Genomic DNA, 24,280 nt, shown 5'->3' with positions numbered 1-24,280 from the left:
ATATATATATATATATATATATATATATATATATATATATATATATATATATATATATATATATATATATATATATATATATATATGGTCATCGTCACACCTACGCGGGAGACCGTCTCAAAAGTACACTACTTTAATTTTGGTTTACTTGTCCAAATCAAACTATAGTTTATGATTCCGTTACGCATTATACATTTGGTTTATGTTGATCTCTCCTATTTGTATTAAATTGGTAATATGTTGTAACATCGAAGAATAGGGATATGTGTATGGGAAGAAATACTTGAATTAATTTGTCTATCGACATTTGTAATCATATACAGTAATATATAATAATTAACATGGTATTGCACAACTTTATGTAACAGGAAAAAATTCAATTCAGCTATGTTCAGTTCAATCTTTCTCAACACGCAGTTCATGTAAAATGTGCAGACACATACGAGATGTAACCAGTAGTTGTAATGAAAGATACGTGCTGGAAACGCATAAGAAATATCACTAGCTGCTGCAGTGGAAGAATTCAGTGCACAAATGAGGAAAAAAAATGTCAATACAAGATGTTACATGGTAAACTGACAGAATGATATGATTTGACTACGGTACTACTGTTATCGGTTTGAGATAGACATACTGTGTTATATGATAACACAGAAGTCTATGGATGAAGTTAAGAAAAGCTAAAGGAAGAATAAATTGGAAGTGAGACAGTTTCTAATTCCGTAATAGGCACTAGGGAACTGACAACAGGAAGTTAACGCCATAATTGTGTGTTACCAGTTCAGGCGTTTACTGATTGCGATATAGTTAAAGATTTTTCATACACACACACACACACACACACACACACACACAATACAGAGAGAGAGAGAGAGAGAGAGAGAGAGAGAGAGAGAGAGAGAGAGAGAGAGAGAGATTATATTTGATAATGGAAAAAAAAAGTTTATCTACAAAAACTATCAGCCGGTTTTTGTAAAGCATACAAGCAATAATGTAGTAATTAATCAAAGTAAGAGAATGCGAGAAAAACAGTGTTTAATGAGAAAACAACCGAACTCATATGTAGTGAACAGTACAACAAAAAGAAAGACAAACCTTTGGTCTGGCAACACTGGGCATACTCCATCCTGTCACTGCGACTCTAAAGCTATCAGAGAGTGACGAAGCTCAGAGAGAGGCATAGTGCGCGTTGTTGTCCTGATTAACTTGCTTCGCACACCAGCGTAAGGACCTCGCAGGGCAAACAGGTGAGGATGATTCCCCTTCAATACCCCGCACGTGCTTTTTCAGCTGTATTGATACTTTTGAAGTGCCTAGTTCAAGATATTTAATTTTTTATTCTTTTTTCCTGGTACGAATTTTCCCTGCTTTTTATCAGTATGTGATAGAGCTGTGCATTTGTAGGCATGCCTCCTAATACTGGAGGTGTAATGGATTGTATCATGAATCTGACGATCTTACTTTGCATAGACCAACGTTAACTATCCTTGATGATGTTGGCTCTGGATCACAGGAAGGTAATGTGTCTAGAGAGCTATATTATATAGCTCACTACCACTCTTGATTACGTAAGAACCACAGACTAATTTTGGAATTACTTATACTTGTATTTCTTTGATAGCAAATAGTTCAATCAAGTTAGTGGAGATGGCTGAAATGTTTAACAGGACAGGAGTATTTATAGTAAACGTCACATGGGATGGGTATGACTGTCTCCATATTTAAGATTTGGAACATTTTTTTTATTTCCTTATACTGCCTGTCAAAAATCAGTTTGGTAACATTACCATAGGAATGAGTTGCTTAAGCCTTCAGTGCCTGGCAAACATGTTTTATTCTTTATTCAAGGAATATAATTGTTGGATTCAATTCAACCATACATTGAATAATCTCATGACACCTCACCTGCCAATATCTACTACAGGATCACCTATTATTTTTCAAAACCTTGTATGTGATTCCATCTTCTCAATCTCTCACTAGTCACAACAGAGAAGACATGGTATCTTGTGCTTAGCACAGTTTTGAAGAGGAAGAGGTTCATATGGTGTCATACTTGACAAGACTGACAAAAAAGTCTCTTGGACCATGATCTTTTATGGCCAAACTGGTAACCAGTTAGATTTGCACAGCTTTGGCAGCTTTTACATGGGTCCATCCCTTCTGCTGCCACCAGAGTCATGCCTCCCTTGGGAACCTGTTAGAGGCCTTCAGAAAGTGAAACAAGCAGGATAAAGTTGCCAGGAGAGGTCATTATTAGGGAGCCAACCTGTGACTGCATGTGAGGTACAGTGCCTTAGACATCAGAACCATTGCAGTTGATTAACTCTAAGGCACTGTACTTTGTACTCAGTTACAGTCACTTGTCCCAGATGATGGCCTCTCAGGGCAAATTTATTTCATCAGTTTCTCAGTGCTTCTATGAAGTCCACAATGGAGTCATGATAGCCATGGCAGTAGCAGCAGCCATCTCAATCATTTTATAAATTTTGGCATCATTAGCATCTAAACTGGCATATTATTTGTAAAATGTTCACCTGTTATTCATCAGTTTTAATGATGGGCTTTAAATGAATAGTCGCTCAGTTTCTCTTGAAAATCACTAGTTAAAATTAGTGATATAGATTGAGAAGAAACATCAGATTGGTACCAAGCACATCATTTAACTTTGAAAAGATACTTTTGTCTGCATAGATAAGTGAAGAAGGGGACAATAAAAAGCAGCTGTGTCAGAGTTTGGGCTGAAGCAACCTGTGGCAGGTGGCTTCCTAGCCCAGCATTTTTTGATGAAATGATCACACACCTTTATTATGGTTTCATTAGGTTACTAAAATTTTATCTACATTCACTATTGTATGGGATCTTGCCCACAGCATTTAAGATATGATGATTAGAAGAAAATGTAGTATTATTATTAATTGCAGTTCATATACATGAGATACAAAATGCTCAAAATAAAGTGATCTGCATGATGACATTGATGAGCAGCCTTAAATGTAGGGATGCCCTCTTATTAAATAATACAGGTGACTGGGCCTGGTCACTATCACAAGTATAAATGACAAAGAGGATTGGGCCAAGAAACTGCTCTTGGAGGACTCCATTCCATATTGGTAATCCCTCTGATGACAGTTGATGTGATAATTTGACTCTGAGGAACCTGTGTGTTAGGAAAATCTTTTGCTGCAAAGTCACTATTAGGTGATCAAGGCTCACACATGCAATCAAGTATCATGCCTTTTGAAATAAAAAACAACATATGTAGCTATAAGAAGTTAAGAGGTTAGAAGGTGGGAAAAGTATAGCTTGGACAGATTCAAAAATCTTCTCTTTTTAACTATTTTCATAGATGGCTGATGAGCAAAGTTTTTTTTCCCTTCCAGTTTTTTTCTGTTTTGCTTTTGGGATGTAGTATGCTGGTCCACAAGGCTATCCCTTTCCACTGAGGTTGAGGGGCTAAAAGTGTGAATGATGTGTGTGTGTGTGTGTGTGTGTGAGGTGTTTTGTTCAGGCCACCTCATGTGGAACTGCAGGCTTGGTATATAGATCAGTAGAATTTCTCAACATGCACTTCATGTAAAATGTTCAGACACATAAGAGATGTAACCAGTAGTTATAAGGAAAGATATTTGCTAGAAACTTAAGATAATTCACTTGATTTTAGTGTATAAGAAACATCACTAGCTGCTGCAGTGGAAGAATTCAGTACACAAAGGAAAAAATGTGTCAGTACAAGATGTTAGATGGTAAACTGACAGACAATGTGATATGATTTGAGTACAGTACCATTGTATGTAGTCAGTTTGAGATAGACATCCCATGTCAGAGAATAACACAGAAGTCTATGGATGAAGTTAAGAAAAACTAAAGGAAGAATAAATTGTGTTTTTAAGTCCATAATAGGCAACTGTGGGAACAGGAAGTTTTAGCCAAAATTGCTAGAGTTGCCAATTCATATATATATATATATATATATATATATATATATATATATATATATATATATATATATATATATATATATATATATATATATATATATATATATATATATATATATATTACAATTCAATTGAAGATTATTGTTACACACACACACACACACACACACACACACACACACACACATATATATATATATATATATATATATATATATATATATATATATATATATATATATATATATATATATATATATATATATATATATATGCATGCATACATACATACACATTGCTATTGAATAGCAGCTGCTGTACTATTTTATTGTTGTTGTTAATAGGTAGGATATTATAACACCTTGTTACTCTATCACTTTTCAGACAGAGGGATAGAATGGCTCCTGCAAAGGCTGATATGGAGTTTGTAGTTGAGAGCAACAAGAGGAAGGAGAGTGAGGACAAGGCTTTGTCAAGCATGACCTCCTCCCTGACTTGCCTTACCCTACACACTGACTCCCATAAGGACCTGGCTGGGCTGGAAGCTGGCTTCTCACAAATCAGCTTGGGTGAAAAGCTTGTACAGGTAAGATGAAGGTCTAACCTTTCCTTCCTTACCACCATGTGATGGTTAAACTGCCTACAGTCCTCTCTCTCTCTCTCTCTCTCTCTCTCTCTCTCTCTCTCTCTCTCTCTCTCTCTCTCTCTCTCTCTCTCTCTCTCTCTCTCTCTCTCTCTCTCTCATGAGTGGAAAACTGACCAAGGTATATAAAAAACAATAAAGAAAACCATACATCTCTAAAGTTCAAGTCATACAGTGGTGGAAGAACAAAATAAGGTAAAGTACCCTGGAGTTTTTTGGTGAAAAGAATGAAAGAGTGGTCAACTCTCTTATTAGTAAGGAGGACAGTTAGGTATAAGAGCAATCTTGCGTGCTGGAGATGAATGGGCTTTAATGATAATTAAAGAAGAGAGCCCAAAAAGTAAGATAAACAATATAAAAGTTCAAGGTTTTCTTATGGAGGAAAACAGAAGTGTTATAATTGTACTACTGTTATTATGACTTTGTGACACAAATAATGAAGGACCTTCCTTTAGTGGTTGTTAAGGGAAATATTAGATGTAATTATAATGATGGGGAAGTTGAGGTCAACCAAAAATCCACTTGTGTCTTGGTTATCATCTTGGCCCTTTTAGTAGTGTATTGGTGTCACATGTTTACCTTGAGTGTCTTGTGCCTGTCATTACCCACCTTCATATAAATTGCTCAGTGTTTTCATGATGCTCCAAAGGGGGCATATGAGGAAAGTAATGTTTTAGGTTGGTAATGTTTCATCCTTAATGTTTCAGTGTTGGTAATGTTGGTGAGCCTGGTGGACGGATGGACAGGAAATTACAAAACTCATTTTTAGTCAACCTTCCAGGATCTGTTTGATATTTAGTTTTATTATTTTTTTTTTTTAATCTTGAAAATGTCTGCTTTATATTTTCTTTTCTACTTATAGGTGGAAGACTTAGAAAAGCAAGTAGAGCAGGAAGAAGAGAAAGAAAAGCAAGTAGAACAGAAAGAAGAGAAAGAAAAGCAAGTAGAACAGGAAGAAGAGAAGGAAAAGCAAGTAGAGCAAGAAGAAGAGAAGGACAAGAGGGATAAAGAAGGAGAGAGGGACAGTGATGAGGAGGAAGACAATGAGAAGAGAATCAGAGCTGTGAAGGAGATTAAAATTTCCTGTGAGAGTAAGAAGTTGGCAGACAGTGAGGTCAGTGGATGTTTCTTCCCTATGTTACTCCAAATGATTGTTGTTCTTTTTTCCTGTATAGTCATTCCTTATTATCCATGGGAGTTAGGTAACAGACATACCCATGAATAAGGAAAATCTGAGGAGAATTAGTGCCCCCCCATGCAGAATACAACTGAACCCGCAAAACCTTGTTTAAGTAAAGAAAAACCATTTGCCCTGCAGCAACATAAGACATGCCTTCACAAAATTTGCTTAGTCTGTTAACCTCCTTCAGAGTCATCACCTTCCTTGTGCACTGTGGAGTGTCTCCAGTCAGTTTCTCTGCAGGTCTCTTAGGAGCCATGGTGAAGAAAAAGCTTATGATCTTACAGTACAGTTGTGAAGATGTGGTGCAGGGCAGTGGGGATGATGACACAAGCAAGTTTACTAAGTGACTGAGGATAGTGACACATGGTTGCATGCCATTGCAGTGGAGAGGAGGAATACTGTTTGTGTGGTGGGCAGATGTGTGTGTGATGTGGTGAGCAGTAGGTAGTTGATAAAGTGCCACATATAAAAAAAAAAAACTGAGAAAATGGCATTCAAAGTTTTACAGTGTTCAAAATAGTATATTATAGATGGATTTTGGATGAAAAAGTAGCTGAGTGTCTTGACTGGAGTGAGCCCACAAAAAATGCTACATTTTATCAGTATTTCGAGTGATGAAACAATAAATGTGGTTTTCTCCAATTTGAGTATGATCGCATTCACTGTCATAACTCATTAAGAAATAAAAAAACAAATACTTTATGTAATGCAATGAAACTCATACATAATGCTAAAGAATGTTGTTGGATATGGCCAACACAAAAAAAATAGAATCTGATAGAGAGAATGATAACAGGATAAAATAGAATATAGGTGTACAGTATGAACTGCATAATAATAGTGACAAAAAAGGATAATATTTAATTTTCTACTTCCAAGAAACTGTAATACTTATACAGACCTTTGCCTTAACAACTCTACCAGAATGAAGACTAGTATATTCTTGGCTTAGATTTTTTTTTTTCAACATTTTTTGTCCAGTTTTCAGGGTTATGCTTCTTTGGCATGCCAGGTGATCTACTGGGCTGATCAGTATCACCTAATATTACTCTTGCTTGCAGAAAAGTGTATGCTAATGAAAAAAAGCACTAAATAAGAAGCATAATTGAGTATTCATGCTGTGGTGTTTGAATATGTACTGGAAAGAGTGCTGCAATGTGAGCTGTGATTAACCAGTGATCAACCAGATACTATCTGTCAGACAATGTGATTGGCTAGGCATGGCTGCCATTTTTTAAAAATACTTAGTTGTACTCATTAACTTCCTGCTCAGAAAATGCATTAGAGAGCTGGACAGCATAGGGGTGAGAGAAAGAAGAAAGTCTTATGCAATGAGGCTGCAGGAGGAGGGGAGGCATGCAGTCAGCAGGATCAGGAGAGCAGTTAACATGAAAATAGCGTTAGAAGACAGCAAGAGATGCAACATTGCAGTTATGAGAGAGAGGCTGAAGACAGTCAGTCCGAGGAGAGGACTTGATAAGAAGAAATACTCTTGATTCGACCCTGTCAAAAGAGCAGTATAATTGGAAGCCCCCATACATGTGAAGCATGGATGGGGATGGTAGGTGGAAATATGTAGTTATATTTCATACAGGAACTACCATTTGTAGGCCTTATGGCTTGTTGCAGCTTCCCTTATTTCTTATCTTATGTTCACTTAGCTGAGTGCGTGACATCATTATTGTCCACTTGCCCTCCACTCACACCACCCCCAAAACTAGGAGCTGAGTGAAAATTATGGAAAGTAAGTTAATGAAAGGAGATAATCAGTTATCACCCAATATTTAAACAAATCTGGATGAATATGAAGGACAAGAGACTGTGAGGTATGATGATGACAACATAATCTTGGCGATTCTCCTGATTTTTCTAGATTTGCTGGGAAAGAAAAGAATGTTAACAAAGAAAGAGAGGATGGTGGTGGTGACGGTGGCAGAAGTGGACTTAAGAGAGTGGACCAGGTGTAGTCTCCCATCTGCCTGCGATATAACCTTTTATCTTACCTTGACACCCTATTTGATCACTCACATGCAAGTTGTTCATATCATCTCTTATTTACTTTGTAACCATATGTTTGACTTAATGCCAATACCAATATGAGTGAAAATAGGGCTTTAGTCTATTTTTCTTATGTCTTATTTTTCTTTAGTCTTATTTTCATCTTATGAATTTGTATTTAATGATTATTTTTTGGTACCTGTTACTTGTTAGATGTGAGATCATACTGTAAATAACTAATGATAATGTCATGTTTTAAGGTATTTCAAGAATCTAAAGAGAGTGAATATGGCAAAGAAGAGGAAGAGGATGAAGTAAAGGAAAATGAAGGAAAGTTGCAGGATAAATTTGAGTTCAAAGGGGAGGAGGAGGAGAAAGAGGTAGTGTCTGATGATGAAGACGTAACAAAGGACAAGGAAGAATATACAAAGGAGGAGGAAGTGTCTGATAGTGAGAATCCTACTGGTGAAGATGATCAGAATGTTCAGCCTCAGCCAAAAGACAGAAAACTTCGCTCCCGAGGCTTTGCTCATGTGAGTTTTTCTTCTCTGTATTTGTTTTTGTTTATTATTTTTTTTCTTTAACTGATCATTTATCCAGTGTATCCTTATTGGATGTATTAATGTGTGGATTTATTATTGTTGTTGTTGTTTTTGTTGTTATTACTGTTATTATTATCATCATCATCATCATCATCATCATCATCATCATCATCATTTATTTCAGCTTTACAAATGCTTACACTTACCCAAGCCTTTTTATCATGCAGGTTATGGGTCAGAATTATATGAACTACATGGGTGCCGAGGCTTACCAGCAGCAGCAGCAGCAGCAGCAGCAGCAGCAGCAGCAGCATCAGCAGCAATACCATGAAAATCAGATGTGGTCCCAGCCACATCAGTACCCTATGGTAAGTCATTAGTCGGGGGAGGAGAGGAGAGATAGAGAGAGAAGAGTTCTTTGCTAGCAAATGGAAATGTCCTTAGTAACAAAAACTCACTATACACTGAACTATGAAGTGTTATGAAAGTGTTTAGAGTGGGCTGAGCAAGTGGAGAGTTTAGTCACTTATTTATTTATTGAAATTGTTAGTGTGAAGTCCCGTGTGAAATATTATGTGTTGGACCTGAGGCTCTTAGCATCAGTGTTGTGAAGTTGTGTTGTAAATATTCTTTAAAAACAGGGTTAGCTGGAGTTATAGTCAGACTTTTCTCTTTTTCTATTCCTTATTTAAGATTTGGGTATTACCTACTATTGATCTCGTTATTGATAAGCCTTGGTGTAAATGCTCTTTATAAACAGGGCTGTGGTTGCAGTTGTTGTCATATGTTTCCCAGCTATCCTTTTATGAAGTGGTCGGCTGCTTCCCTGTTTAAGCCTGTCATGGCCTTCCCCTTGATGGGAGTTCTTAAAAACGGGTATCAGATATATAGGTAAATATAGGTAAATAAATGTTTCATATCTTCCGTGTTGAATGTCATGGGCAGGTACTGTTACAATACAGTTTTCAAGTGGCATACTAATGGAAAAGTTTTATGAGTATGTCACTTAGTGCCTGCCCCTGAAACTTATTAATGACTACCTGCTATTTTATTCATTGTACAATTATAGTCAGAGTTCAAGTTATCTTTTGTACTCATTTCCACAATTTTTTGCTTTCCTTTAATCTCAAGTCTTTTGCTGACAATATCTTTACTAAAAATCTAACTGTTGATAGATCCATATCAGATCAGAGGACTTAGGACTGAAGGAAAAAAACACTGAACAAGTGAGTGTGATATACTACTCAGCTATTGATCTTGACTATAGATTCACTTCATATTAGTTTTTTGTCATATAATTAAGTATTGATTTGATGCATCAGTTAAGACACTATATTCAGCCATTGTGCCTTTTTTATCATTTACTCTCTTATTAGCTTTATTTTTAACACTGTATTTATTGTAATAGTAACTTCTATTTGTTTTGTTGTCAGTTGTGGGCTCCCAAGCATGTACAGGAGGGAGGCTATGCTGGCTCCTCTCCCACTGGTGCTTTGGGTGAGGTGAGTATTATGATAATCATGTAGCATGTATCAAAACCTCACACACACATTTGGTAATAAACACATCCTTAAGAATAATCATTTGCATGCAGTGTGCTACTAACATCTAACAGTTGTTCTCAAAAGTATGGTGATATTTCCTTAATGTAGTTCAGCATCAATAGCTCTAATCCTCTTAATATATTTTTTTGTTACTATCATTTGCCATAGTAATATTCTTGGCTGGTTGTGTCTTGGCTTATGCCTGTGTAGTTAGCTAATCTTCTTTCCTTCTATCCTGTGTTTGCTCTCAAGCAGTGGCATGGAAGTACTCAGCTTGATGCACTGAGTGGCAAAACTTTCATCCCAAGCCTTGGGGAATACAGCCCTGTCTCCTGCACCTCAGTTAGTATATCTGTTATTATTGGTATTTGTTGGTAATTGTGCAATAAACAACAAATGTGAGTTTGAGAAGAAAAAAAAATGTTTGGTGATTATGCAAAGCAGGAAGTATTTGGAGATACGAAAAGTGAGAGAAAGGAAATGATAGGTGGAATTTGTTGATATATAATAAAATAGTTAACAGAATGAGAATTGAGAAAATAGGTTTTAGACTTGAATGGGTTTTAGACTAGAATGAGGGACTTGAGAAAATAGGTTTTTAGACGTTTTAGTTTATCTGATGACTAATACCAACATGAGGAGGAGACAGTAGGCACCTGCCAAAACAATAGTTACTCCCAGTGAGGTCTAAAGCATTGGATCATTGGGTGTTGTGAACCCAGCTGTGACCTCACTTGTGTCTCACAACACAAGGGGGGGCAGTCACAGCCAGGCCTCTAAAGACAACTCTCTTCCTTTTCACAAAACTACAAGCACCTAATTACACACACCCTTCACTCCACAAATGCCCCCAGGTCAGACTGCTCCTTTGGTATTAACCCTAAGTGTCTTGACACCCCCTCAACTTTTTCTTCATTAACTTCTGCAACATTTGCAGTATTAGATCCAATTTTCAATCTGTAGAACACCACCTCTCCTCTACTAAACCTCATCTTTTCCTCAGTGAAACACAGGTGTCTGAGGCAACTGACAATAGCCCCTTTTCTGTTCCTTTCTACTTTCTTTATCCTCATTTTCAATCCAAACCTGGATGTTGTGTCTACGTGCATAACAATTTAACCTGCTCTCATGCCCACACTTTTGAATCTTCGGAGTTTTCCACCATCTGGCTACAACTACAGAGTCACTCTCAAACAAAATTAATTTGTGCTGTATACCACTCATCTAACTCCTCTGACTATAAAAAATTTTCTGACTAGACTTCCAAAGTGGAACACATTCTGACTCTCTTCCCTTTTGCGGAGATCTCCATTCTTGGAAACTTCAATTTTCATCACCAACTTTGGTCTTCCTCTCCCTTCACTAACCATCCTGGTGAACTAGCCATTAACTTTGCTATCCTCCATGACCTAGAGCAATTGGTGCAATAACCTACTCGCATTTGTGACGGTCTTGGAGATATACCCAACATTCTTGCCTTTTTCCTAATCTCTAATCCTTCTGCTAATGCTATTACCCTGTTATCTCTATTGGGCTCCTTTGATCACAATCTCATATCTGTATCTTGTTATAACACTCCAGTCCCTCCTCTAGATACCCCCAAGTGGAGCTGCCTCTGGCATTTTGCCTCTGCTAGTTTGGGGGACCTGAGGAGGTATTTTGCTAATTTTCCTTGGAATGACTACTGTTTCCGTGTCAGAGACCCATCTCTGTGTGCCAAGTGCATAACAGAGGTGATAATATCTGGCATGGAGGTGTGCATTCCTCACTCTCTTCTCAACCTAAACCTTCCAAACCTTGGTTTAACACAGCCTGTTCTCGTGCTACACTTGATAGAAAGGTGGACCACAAAAAGTACTTGAGCCTTACATTACCAGAATCTCATGCTCTTTATATTTTTTGCCCAGAACCATGCCAAGTTTGTTTTCCAACTAGCCAAAACTCCTTCATTAACAGAAAGTGTCAAAATTTCTCAAGACTTCTGGCACCTAGCCAAAAACATCTCCAGTAACTTTGCTTCTTCTTTTCCTTCTTTATTTCAACGAGATGGCACCACTGCTATCACATCTATCTCTAAAGCTGAAGTCTTTGGTCATACCTTTGCTAAAAGCTCTACCTTGGATGATTCAGGGCTTGTTCCTCCCTCTCCTCCACTCTCTGATTGCTTCTTTCTACCTATTAAAATTCTTCGCAATGACGTTCTACATGCCCTCACTAGCCTAAACCCTCAGAACGCTTATGGATCTGATGGGGTCCATTCTATTGTTCTCCAAAACTGTGTATCCATGCTTGCACTTTGCCTAGTCAGACTCTTTCAACTCTATCAATATCTACCTTTCCTTCTTGCTGGAAGTTTTCCTACATTCAGCCTGTTCCTTAAAAGAATGACCATTCTAATCCCTCAAACTATCTCCCTATTGCTATAATTTCCTACCTATCTAAAGTTTTTTAATCTACCCTCAACAGGAAGATTCTTAAACATGTATGACTTCACAACCTTCTATTTGATCACATGTATGGGTTTTGTCAAGGCCACTCTACTGGTGATCTGGCTTTCCTTACTGAATCTTGGTTATCCTCTTTTAGAGATTCTGGTGAAACTTTTGCTGTTGTCTTGGACATAAAAGCTTTTGATAGAGTCTGGCACAAAGCTTTGATTTTGAAACTACTCTCCTATGGTTTCTATCTTTCTCTCTGTAATTTCATCTCAAGTTTCTTTTCTGACCTTTCTATTGCTGCTGTGGTAGACAGTCACTGTTCTAAATCTATTAACAGAGGCATTCCTCAGGGTTCTGGCCTGTCACCCACTCTCTTCCTATTATTCATAAATGATATAAACCAAACTTCATCTCTTATCCACTCCTATGCTGATGATACCACCCTGCACTTTTCCACGTCTTTTCATAGACATCCAATCCTTTAGGAAGTAAACAGTTCACATCAGGGAAGCCACAGAGTATCTGACTTCTGATCTCTCTAAAATTTTTGGTCTGATCTTGACCTTGATGTTATAGTTTCCACTCATACCACTCTTCTAGACAGGGTGGAATCAAAAACTTTTCGTCTCATGAACTCCTCTCCTCTAACTGACTGTTTTCAGCCTCTTTCTCAATGCTGCAATGTTGCATCTTTTGCTATCTTCTACCGCTATTTTCATGCTAACTGTTCTTCAGATCTTGTTAACTGCATACCTCCTCTCCCCCATGGCCTCACTGCACAAAACTTTCTTCTTTCTCTCACCCCTATTCTGTCCACCTCTCTAATGCAAGAGTTAACCAGTATTCTCAATCATTCATCCCTTTCTCTAGAATTCCCTGCCTACTTCTGTATTTCCACCTTCCTGTGACTTGAACTCCTTCAAAAGGGAGGTGTCAAGACTTTTATCCTTCAATTTTTGACTACTGCTTTGGACCCTATTCTGGGACCAGCATCTCAGTGGGCCTTTTTTTTTTTTTTTTTTTTTTTTTTTTTTTTTTCTCTCTCTCTCCATTGGATTTTTGTTGCCCTTGGCAGGTGCCCCTCCTACATGAAAAAGAAAGTATTATTTTAATTACTAATCATTGTTATTAATTATTGTTATTATTATTATTATTGCTATTATTATTAAAAAAATCATAGAATAATAATAATAATAATAATGGAGAGAGAGAGAGAGAGAGAGAGAGAGAGAGAGAGAGAGAGAGAGAGAGAGAGAGAGAGAGAGAGAGAGAGAGGAGTTTGGTAGCATGTGAATAAATGCTTAAAATAATGAATATTTAAATGTATTCAGAGGTGTGAGAAAGACTGTCAGTTGTATGTTTGCAGGAATATACATGAGCCAAGGAGTGAATGTAAGGAAACATGTGAACTGATGGTGCTTTATTATTTCATTCCAATTGAAGTGAGCTGATGAGGGAGACACAAACTAATTGTGACATTGGCCTCTCTCTCTCTCTCTCTCTCTCTCTCTCTCTCTCTCTCTCTCTCTCTCTCTCTCTCTCTCTCTCTCTCTCTCTCTCTCTCTGTCTCTCTCTCAAAAAAGGATATGATGGACATTTTTGTCTTTTCTGCACAGTTTTGGGATGTCAGGAGCAATATGAACAGTTGTAATAGCAATGATGATAATGGTTGTTACTGTTGTAAGAAGTGACCTTCGTGCAAAGATAATAAGTGAGGCTCTGTCCCGTACTCCTGTAGAAGCTCAGTGGCTTGGATAGAGTTCAGTTTAACTGAGAGAGAGAGAGAGAGAGAGAGAGAGAGAGAGAGAGAGAGAGAGAGAGAGAGAGAGAGAGAGAGAGAGAGAGAGAATTTATATACTTTTGTGGATGCTTTGTTTTGATTGCCCTTCTCTGCAGAGAAATTAGATAGATACTTAAATACATTATCATCATAATCATTGTTGTAATTGTCATGACCAGTGTTATTGCTATTGCATGATGATGATTATTCATTATTAATGTCAGACATTACTGTTATCACAAGTATCATTCTAAAGTGGAGGATTGATTTAATTCACTGTTAATATATCAGGGGGAAGATGACATGCCCAGTGTGTCTTGTGGCTACAATGCAGAATCTCTTCTGGGTTACCAGGACACCATGCACATCAATAGCCCCCAGTATCAAGAAAGCCAACCCTCACCATACCAACAAGATCTCTCCCATAACTCACAGTATCAGGACTGCCAGCCTGTACTCTACCACCAACAGCAGGACAACCAAGCCTCATCCTTCCACCAGAGGATTCAGTACCAGGAAAGCCAAGCCACATCCTACTACCAAGGATCACCACAAATTCTCTCACCACAGTCCTACCAGGAGTCACCATCCCCTGTGCAGATTCTTTCCACCTCCCACTCCAGCCAGAGCCAGGGGCCACACTCATCATACCTCACTCCCCCCGTTAGCCCACAACCCACCACATCTCCAACTCCTGTCAGTCATTCGGAAGATGATATTGAAGAGGTGAGAAGAGGAACAAAACAGAATAGATATAAAAATTAACAGCATTGAATTTTATAAAATATTTTGACCACCTCTCCTGTATCCAGGCAATTCCTTCTTGCACATATTTATTCCTTTACTCTTGTATTATAGCTTATCACAAACAGGACCAATGCTTTTATGCAGCTTTCTTTTCATTTTCATTCCTTCTTCTGATCTCATTTAATTTTCTTCAGATTATGAACTTTGTCTTGGAGGAGGACCCCCTTGAAATTTCCCACCATGATAGTACAATTGATAGTATCATAAGGAACCTCTTGGAAATTCGGGTGAGTTTCTCAAGACATTTTTTTTAAATTGTTTACCAAAAAATTTGCAGTAATATTGCTATCACATTCAACTCTGCCATCATCAAATCTTACTCACTCTGATGTTGTCTTGTAGATATTCATTTGAATGTTCACTGAACCAAGATTTCAAATTAGACATTGATTTAGTAGTACAGTGGAACCTCAGTTACTGAATGCATCCCTTTTCAAATGATTTGGTTTTGAAACAAAATTTTGAACTCATTATTGCTTCAGTTGTGGTACCATTACTGTTCTAGAACAAAGTTACTAGATTTCAAATATTAAAAGACAGCAAAAGCCATCATTTATTACTTACTAATTTATAATTTCTATAAGTATCTACTTCATTTTTATATATTTGGAGGAGAGACACTGAGTGTAATACAGCAATTCAATCTTTGAAATAAAGTAAATGTGATCTTATTTGAAAAGCCTTGATGTAAACAAACAATTTTCAGCACTTAGGAGTAATCCTGATCTCTCTTGATCACCCCAACACCATCACTACTGCACAACTGCATTTTTCCAGTAGCTTTTCCCAGCAGCAAAATGTCTAAGTGTTATGATCACCTTCATTTTGGTAGTAAGTGGGTTGCTCCTCTCTGTATCCCTCTGTAAGGCTTCCCTCACTAGATTGGTCTAAACAGTATCTTCTGATGAGTTCTGTGTCACTAAGTTCATTCATTACATCCTCTCTGGATAAATAATTTGTGAGCTGGAGATTTGAAGCAGCCATCTTGACTGTGGGAGTGTCTGTCATAAGCTGCTAAGACAGTGTAGACTGGTGTCTGGGAACAGATTAATCCATTTTACATTGATTCCTATGGGGAAAATAGTTTCAGTTTTCGAACATTTCAGATTTCAAATGGCACTCAGGAATGAATTAAGTTCGAGAACTGAGGTTCCACTGTACTTGCTAATTTGCACATATGATTTTTGTTTTGTATATCACTGGCTTCATCTCTGTTAAGTAAGTGTACTTGAGTTCAATTTTATTCTGCAAGTAACACCTACAGTTATTTCATTTCCCCGACACACATAAATCTGTCATTTATGCGCATTATCAGTGCATCTATAATATTTTTCCCCCTGTAGAATGGCTGCCATCATAAACTAGAAGAAGTTCTTGACAAAGACGTGCTTGATCTTCATATTAAGTAAGTTTCTTTTTACATACTTGTGTTATCATATCCAAGTTACTGTATATGTAACCAGCCATGCTAGAGTTACTTGATTGTTATATTTACTTATTACACTCTCATTGATGAATAGTTTAAGTTATCATGTAGGTTATTTTTAGACTATGGAGATAATGAAGAGAATATGAATAGGAGCATAAGTATAGCAGTTCAGTGACCATTTTTGCATCCCTCTTTCCCACTTTTGTGTGTGTGTGTGTGTGTGTGTTTGTAATTTGCCAGCATCTAATAAAGGGAAAAAAAAGAAAAAAAATTGCATCCACCAAAGATGGCTATGAATGCAGCATATCATTCACTAATATATTCAGTGAAGGCAAGTCACATTAGTGGAGCATGCAGGCTGTCAAAATAGGATGAGGAAAACATTGTGAATGTATGAGAATTTTATATGGGTAAAACTATGAAAGGAATAGATTGTGGGGTAGTTGAATGGTGAAGTGTACAGGTGTGGAAGTAAATGGTAAAATATGAGCAGAAAGCTATCAAAATAGGTAAGAATGGACAAGTATTGAAGAGGAGAGAGAGAGAGAGAGAGAGAGAGAGAGAGAGAGAGAGAGAGAGAGAGAGAGAGAGAGAGAGAGAGAGAGAGAGGAGAGAGAGAGGATGTGCAAAGTTTTCACCATGCAGTGATGGAATGTTAGAACAGGGACAGATGAAAACTTTGCTGTCTGGGCAGTCAACTTAAAGGAAATCTTTATTTATTTATTAAAAAAAAAAAAAAATTTGTGTAGGAGGGACACTGGCCAAGGGCAAAAAAAAAAAAGGCCCACTGAGATGCTAGTCCACGAATAGGCTCCAAAGCAGTAGTCTAAAATTAATGGATAATTGTCTTGAAACCTCCCTCTTGAAAGAATTAAAGTCATAGGAAGGTGGAAACACAGAAGCAGGCAAGAAATTCCCGAGTCTACCAGAAAGGGACGAATAATTGAGAATACTGGTTAACTCTTGCATTAGAGAGGTGGACAGAATAGGAATGAGAGAAAGAAAGAAAGGAGAGGAAAGAACAAGCCCTGAATCATCCAAGGTAGAGTTTTAGCAAAAGTTTGAGCTAAGAGTTCAGCTTTTAGAGAAGATGTGATAGCAGTGGTGCCAGCTGGTTGAAGTAAGAGGGAAAGAAGAAGCAAAGTTATTAGAGATGTTTTTGGCTAGGTGCCAGAAGTCATGAGGAGATTTAGTTCTTAAAAGATTTTGAAACTTTCTATTAATGAAGGAGTTTCTGAAAGTAATATGGTGTTCTTTTCACTTCTAGAAGATTTGCTAAAATGAAGAATGAAGATCTGGTAAAAGGGGATGAAGATGGAGATATGTGAGTATCAGGGAAGATTGTGTTACTTCCACCACTACTACACCACAATCATAATTGCCATTATTGCTACCATCACTACAACCATCACTAACAACTTTACCATCATCATATGTTCACTACCACCAATATACAACTACCAGTATCATTGCCATGCACAGAATCTCATAAATTATACATATTGCATTATTAAGAGGAGTGCAGCATGATACTGCCATGCTTCCTTCTTTTCCTCCTCCTCCTCCTAAATAAAGTCATAGGTATCAATACATACAAAAATGTATCATATGCCTGTGTACATACTGTATATTTCAGTGGATAAGATAACTTTCAGATCAAACAAACCCCAAATTTTTATTTGAATTTAATGGTTTTAGCTGATAACGGTGATATAAGACAACATCCAAACCACGAAACCATCTGTGGTGAAGTTTAAGTTAGTGAGCACCAGACAACTGAGGCAGTGATATAACAGTACAATGAATAAAATACCTTCTTCATCTTCAAGCACAAAGCTAAACCTAAAATAAAATTCCCACCAGGTATTTTGTACATTTTCATGAAAAAGGATGGATGAGCAGAGATGGTGTAAAATTATGGATAGGCAATGTGCAGTACGATGAGTTTTCCTAAACATAAACAAACCCTTGCCTTGCACCGCCTACGTTTGTCGGGCTGTCAGCTGTAATCTTTCACGTACCATGTTTCTTTTGATTAGATATGCTGATATTTTTTATTTATTTATTTATTTATTTATTTATTTATTTATTTATTATTATGACAAAACAAAATGATCATTGTGGATGAAGACTAGGGACATGGTACAACATAATTTTCTTTACTCCTCTATTACATTCCTCCACAGATTTTATACAAGAATCCTCTGCACGGGGCAAATGGAGTTAGATTACAATGAAAAGATAGTGGCCTGTACAAAGCGTGTTGAGAAGATGGACTTGTGCTGTAATAGTGTAGTGGACTGGCATGTAAAGCAGTGTCAGAGATGTGGCAACAGTGATCCCAAAACCTTTTATTCCCCACTCAGCTGGCGTAATAATCTTGTAAGTGTGTGTGCCTTTCTTCAACTAATTTCTGGCATCATTAGCTGCATTTTGAATTCTGTCTAGCATAAATGGAAATCATGACTTTCTATTTCAATAAATTAAGAACCCAAGAAAATAAGGGAAGCTGCAAGAAGCCATCAGGCCTACAGATTGTGGTCCCAGTATGAAACACATCTACCTATTTCCACCTATCATCCTCATTCATAAATTTATCTAATCATCTTTTAAAGCTCTCTGATGATGCAGCAATTGTGACTTGATTACTGAGTCTATTCTATTCATCTGTCACAATTTGAGAACCAATCCCTTTCTGTCTTCTTTAAATCTGACTTTTTTTCAAGTTTAACTTATTATTTCTTGTTCTATCAATTACTGATCCTGAGAATTTTGTTTACATCACCTTTCATGTGTATTTCTTTGATAGTTTCCAATATTCTTGCCAGTGCTCATTCTCTCTCTCTCTCTCTCTCTCTCTCTCTCTCTCTCTCTCTCTCTCTCTCTCTCTCTCTCTCTCTCTCTCTCTCTCTCTCTCTCTCTCTCTCTCTCTCTCTCTCTCTCTCTCCACACCAGTTTTCTGGCAACCATGCCACCCATAAGTATTTATTTAAAAAAATCATGTTAAGGAGTCCAGCCAAGGAAAGAAATTAATGAAAAATCTAATTAAGCTGTTCCCTAAAGGAAAATTATAGAGAAGATTCCAAAAGTTTGGCTAATTTAGTTTCAGAGGTGTCTTAATACTCTCATATAAAACAGTATGCTTCCAGAACTTAGTTATCTTCTTATAGTCCTCTTTACTTTTACATTATCACTGCCTGCTCTCATATGATCTCTCCCTACTCCACAGGATGAGATGCCACTGAGTAATTTAGTGTTGTTGCAGTTCCCTCCTGTAGTGGTTGAGTATTTGACAAGGAAGGTGATGCAGAGACCCATGGACTTCAAACGCACTTTTGTCAAGAACTATGAATTATTCTGTGGAGAGACAAAAGTCTACAAATGCTTGCTTGAGTGAGTGGCTGGTCTGATATTGTGTGTGTGTGTGTGTGTGTTGAGCTGATGTTTTGTACATGTTTGTTGGTCTGATATTGTGTCACTCACCTATAGTCAGCTGCTGGTCACCCAATCAGCTATTCTCTAATGGAAAGAGCTCAGAACCTGCATTAATAAAGACTCCTAAGAGTACTCCTAGGATCACTCACAGGAGTGCTTTCATCCTCAACTTTGCTCCTAGAAGTTGCTCCTAAAACCTACTTTTACTTCCAAAGTAAAAGTTACTCCTAGCAGTAGAAATATAGCTAATGTAGCAGCTTTTCTAAATGTACCAACATTAATATCAATCAAATGTAACAAGATGTAACTCTTTTAGTGGCAGTTTATACTTGTGAATTAATCTTGAATATTTCTAAGTAATTCTAGACTATTTCTGATAATTTTTAAGAGCAATATGTCATTTCTGGACATGTCAATAATTTGATAGATGTAAACAAAGTGCCGTTCTTCCTGCCAGGCTAGCATGCCACTTGTATTCTCAATATGGATGCAGAGTATGGTAGACAGTTCAAGCATGAAAAAAATTGTAGCTATGTAATGTTGCTCCTTGTAAACCTCACAGAGGAAAGAAAAATATAACAATGAATAAAAGTGGTGACCTCCAAGCAAAAGAAGACTGTATGGGCAGACATTGTTGCCCATCTAAATTAAGCATGCATACATACAGTCAGTGACACGTGACTAGAATTCCCACCAACACGAGCGTCACATTGCACAAACTGGCAACTCACTCCTCATTCTGAAAAAGTCTGCCAAGAGAAAATAACTACATGGCAACTTAGATTAGTCCCTCATGTGTTTGAAAGAACAGAATAACAGATTCAGTGTTTGACTTGTTAACATAAGGGAAAGTTATCTTTTGTGACCACTCCTTGCTTTGGCTAACAAAACGGCTGTGTTTATTTTAAACAAAGTGTTCTACTGGGGTGATGTGTGATGCTTGGAAAATATATAGGTCACAATTACATAGTACGAATGTTAGTGTTTCATTAGAATGGTGAAATTAATAAAAAAATAATCCACATAACTGTTGTCAGTGAAAAGACCGAGTGCATTGGTGAAGAAATGGAGCAATGAGGGACACCAGGATGTATCTCACCACAAACATGGTGGTGGGCACCCCGAAATGTTTGACAGCACCTTGCATGGTATCAAGAGACAGATAAAGGTACATTCTCAGCTTACAGGAAAAGAACTAAAAAAAAACATTTTGGGGTGCCCCCACCACCATGATTTTGGTGAGGCACATCCTGGCATCCTTCATTGATCCATATTTTCACCAATGCCAATAGTTATGTGGTGTTTTTTTTTCTATTAATTTCACAATTCTAGTGAAATTCTAACATTCGTACTATGTAACTGCAGCCTGTATATTTTCCAGGCTTCACACATCACCTTAGTAGAACTCTGTTTCAAATAAACAGCTGTTTTGTTAACTGAAGCAAGGAGAAGTCACAAAAAATAACTTTCCCATATGTCAATATGGCAAACACTGAGTCTGTTACTCTGCTTTCAAAAATTTGTGAGGGACTAACCTTGGTTGCCATGTAGTTATTTTCTCCTGGCAGATTTTTTCAGAATGAGGAGTGAGTTGCCAGTTTCTGCAATGTGATGCTCATGTCAGCAGGAGTTCTAATCGCAAGTGTCACTGACTGTATCTCTCTCTCTCTCTCTCTCTCTCTCTCTCTCTCTCTCTCTCTCTCTCTGAGGTTAAGATTTGTACATGTGGGGGATGTCAATCCAGCATACAGTTGAGGGATGTAGCCTTGTGTAATTGTGTATTGCTGTAAAACATCATTACTATCTGTTCCTTTTAATGAATCTAATTGCTTTCAAACTGCTTAGCTAAGGATATATTCAAGTGTACTGTGTCACATATGAAAACTAACTTCATCTCTAATAGATTAGTATGTTCTGTTGTGGCCATCCCATTTTTATTAAGTGCAGGGTTATCATTGACACCTTGCACTATCACTTTGTCATTTCAGGTTTATTGTTATGCTTTCCTGATTTTTATTGTCTTTTCTATGTCATGGGGGCATAACTGACTTCCATTGTCTTTTCTCCATCACAGGGGTCTGAAGTTACTGCAGTCTGCATAGAAGCAACAACAGACAACATCACTGGTACTGCAGATATGAAACTGGCAATCACTGTTAGTTTTATGTTGTTTTAAATCTTGCCATTTTATAAGGGAAATTACTTATTCTTCCACTACTTCAAAGACATCAGATACTTCAGAATATTTCTTTTGTTGGTAGTGGAGGGACACAGCCTGTCTGCACATTATAGTCAGGCTGGAATATTATTATTATTATTTTATTCCCAGCTTGTTTGTTAAAGATCACTGAAAGGAATAGAACAAGAGGACAGGGGACTCTCTACTCTATTTTTACTCTTGCAAGAAGACAGAGCATTATGTTGACACTTTATCTTGATGTCTTTCTTTAAGGGAGATGTTAACATGACACCTCAGAAGTAATACACTATATCTGAGAAGTGTGTAGCATTTTATATAAGTGATGTGAAAAGTTACGCTGTTCCTACTACCTCCCTTAACATTCCATTTGTTTCTTCCATTTTACTCCTTGTGTTTAAAGGTGTCTTGAAGTGGAAGAGTAAGTTTTGACATCCTAAAAAGCACTAAATCATGGTTATTATCTACTATTTTCATTGTTGTGGTGCTCACTTGCTTTAATTTGCTTTGTGCCTATGGACATTCTAACTTTAGCATTAATATATACCAATCAAGGAGACTGAGTGGATGTGCTGTGTCATGATTTTTCTGATGATTGCAATGAAACTGGATATATATTACCAGTGTTCGTGCTAGTAAAGAATATCTGTACAACAGAGAATACTTGTAGAGTAGAAGTAGATTTTATGTAGTCTTTGGCCTCATTTGTAGCAGTAGTGACTAATCATAAACTTGTGTAGCTTTTGAACTTTTGCTTCGTATACTATTGTGTGTTGTTTTCTTTTCTGATAGCAATTACTTTATATTTTGTGTATGCATGACATTAATTTTAAGGAGGTTACACAAAAATGTTCAATATTTGATAGTGTAAGAGAAAAGACTGAAAGCAGAGTACTTGTAGTAGCAGAAATTGCTAAATGAAACAATGAAAAAACAAATGAGAGCAAGTTGTGGCATTATCGAAGATGGATAAATCTTAATTACTCATGGCTTAATGATAGCTGATTATGAAAGAAACATTGATAACCATGTTTACAACCCACTTGTGTGAATATCTAGTGTGGAGATACTAGTTTAGTCATGCATTAAAGGGAACAGTAGAAGTAAGATTAAATAGAAAGCCTTTGGGATGGGGAGAGGTATAGAGTTAGCAAGTATAGAACTGTAATAATTATGAAAATAACTATAAGAAAGGAAGATTGAACATCGCAGAAAAGTGTAATTAAAGATTTTCAGTCATTTCAGTATATGTGATCAATCTGTGCCTTGCCAAATGTTAGTTCAGATTTCTCCTACTATTTACATTTACATTAAAATAAGCACACACACACACACACACACACACACACACACACACACACACACACACACACACACACACACACACACACACACACACACACACACACACACACACACACACACAGTTGTGGTTAGCACACTCATTTTACAACCAAAAACTCCTGAGTCTCAAGAATGGTTAGGTAGATGGATGAGCCTTGTTATGAGTAGCCCTTGTTCACATAGCAGCAAATAGGAATGGGATGTAAGCCAAAGGGTTGTGACATTGCAGTTCCATTGTATGGTGTGTGAATGGTCTTGGACTTGTGTGGAAATTATTCACTATGAGTTTCCAGCTCTTTCCAAAGGGGAATGGCTGGCTACTTTGCAGGACTAACAGATGACTGTAGGTGAATAACACACACACACCAACAAAGTCCATTTTTGCATCAAAATTTTTGATACATTTGATACATTGTATTCACTAAGCCATAGCATTTCATATGAAAAAGAATCCATAGCACGTAAAAAGGCTGGGTCCATTGAGCCAAAGCGTTTATTAGGACCCCCCGTAAAAAATTATATAAAACTCTTAGCAAGGAGTGGATTGTGGCTGTGGTACAATAAACGAGTTTACTTTACAAGAAAAAGAATAAAAAGAACTATGACAATAAACTAATTTACTTTACAAGAAAAGAATAAAAAGAACTTAGTGAACAAAATTCACTTACAATAAAAAAAAATTCAGTAAGAATTGGCTATGGTATATTGAACTTAAAAGGAAAAAATTATTGAAAAAGGTCATGTTACATAATATGTATGTATGTATGTATGAATTTTTATGAAGGTAGTGCATAAAGGCTCCAATTATAATACAAAACAAAATTTTGACAATTTTGCAAATACACACTTTAGCAAATTTTATGAAATCTTAATATGTATAAGGCAAGAAGTATTCAAATGAATATTCATTCTATATATTGTGTTGCTGCATCACCATAATACTGTTGTGTGTTTAATTTATTAAATACACAACAGCCAGCCGTTACCCTATGGAAAGAG

At 37.0% G+C, this 24,280-nt stretch overlaps 1 protein-coding gene across 10 annotated transcripts; it reads left to right on the top strand.

Annotated features, from left to right (window-relative positions):
• Positions 1-1,087: 1,087 nt before the first annotated feature.
• LOC135108295 (cilia- and flagella-associated protein 251-like) lies at positions 1,088-23,349 on the top strand. 10 transcript variants are annotated; one of them, XM_064019115.1, is made up of 15 exons: positions 1,088-1,247; positions 4,326-4,527; positions 5,447-5,698; positions 8,026-8,298; positions 8,535-8,675; positions 9,483-9,533; positions 9,741-9,809; positions 10,107-10,193; positions 14,424-14,795; positions 15,011-15,103; positions 16,220-16,281; positions 17,573-17,629; positions 18,492-18,687; positions 19,535-19,698; positions 21,815-23,349. In XM_064019115.1, exons 2-15 carry the CDS (start codon positions 4,339-4,341, stop codon positions 21,840-21,842), a joined length of 2,034 nt encoding a protein of 677 aa, XP_063875185.1. In that variant the 5' UTR covers positions 1,088-1,247; positions 4,326-4,338; the 3' UTR covers positions 21,843-23,349. The 10 variants fall into 10 exon arrangements, with proteins under 10 accessions (XP_063875185.1, XP_063875181.1, XP_063875184.1 ...); XM_064019111.1 differs by having other exon boundaries at positions 14,361-14,795; XM_064019114.1 differs by having other exon boundaries at positions 10,104-10,193.
• Positions 23,350-24,280: the final 931 nt, after the last annotated feature.

Source organism: Scylla paramamosain, chromosome 17 (genome assembly GCF_035594125.1).
Source record: "Scylla paramamosain isolate STU-SP2022 chromosome 17, ASM3559412v1, whole genome shotgun sequence".
Classification (NCBI taxonomy): domain Eukaryota; kingdom Metazoa; phylum Arthropoda; class Malacostraca; order Decapoda; family Portunidae; genus Scylla; species Scylla paramamosain.
This window is presented reverse-complemented; position numbering and strand designations above follow the sequence as displayed.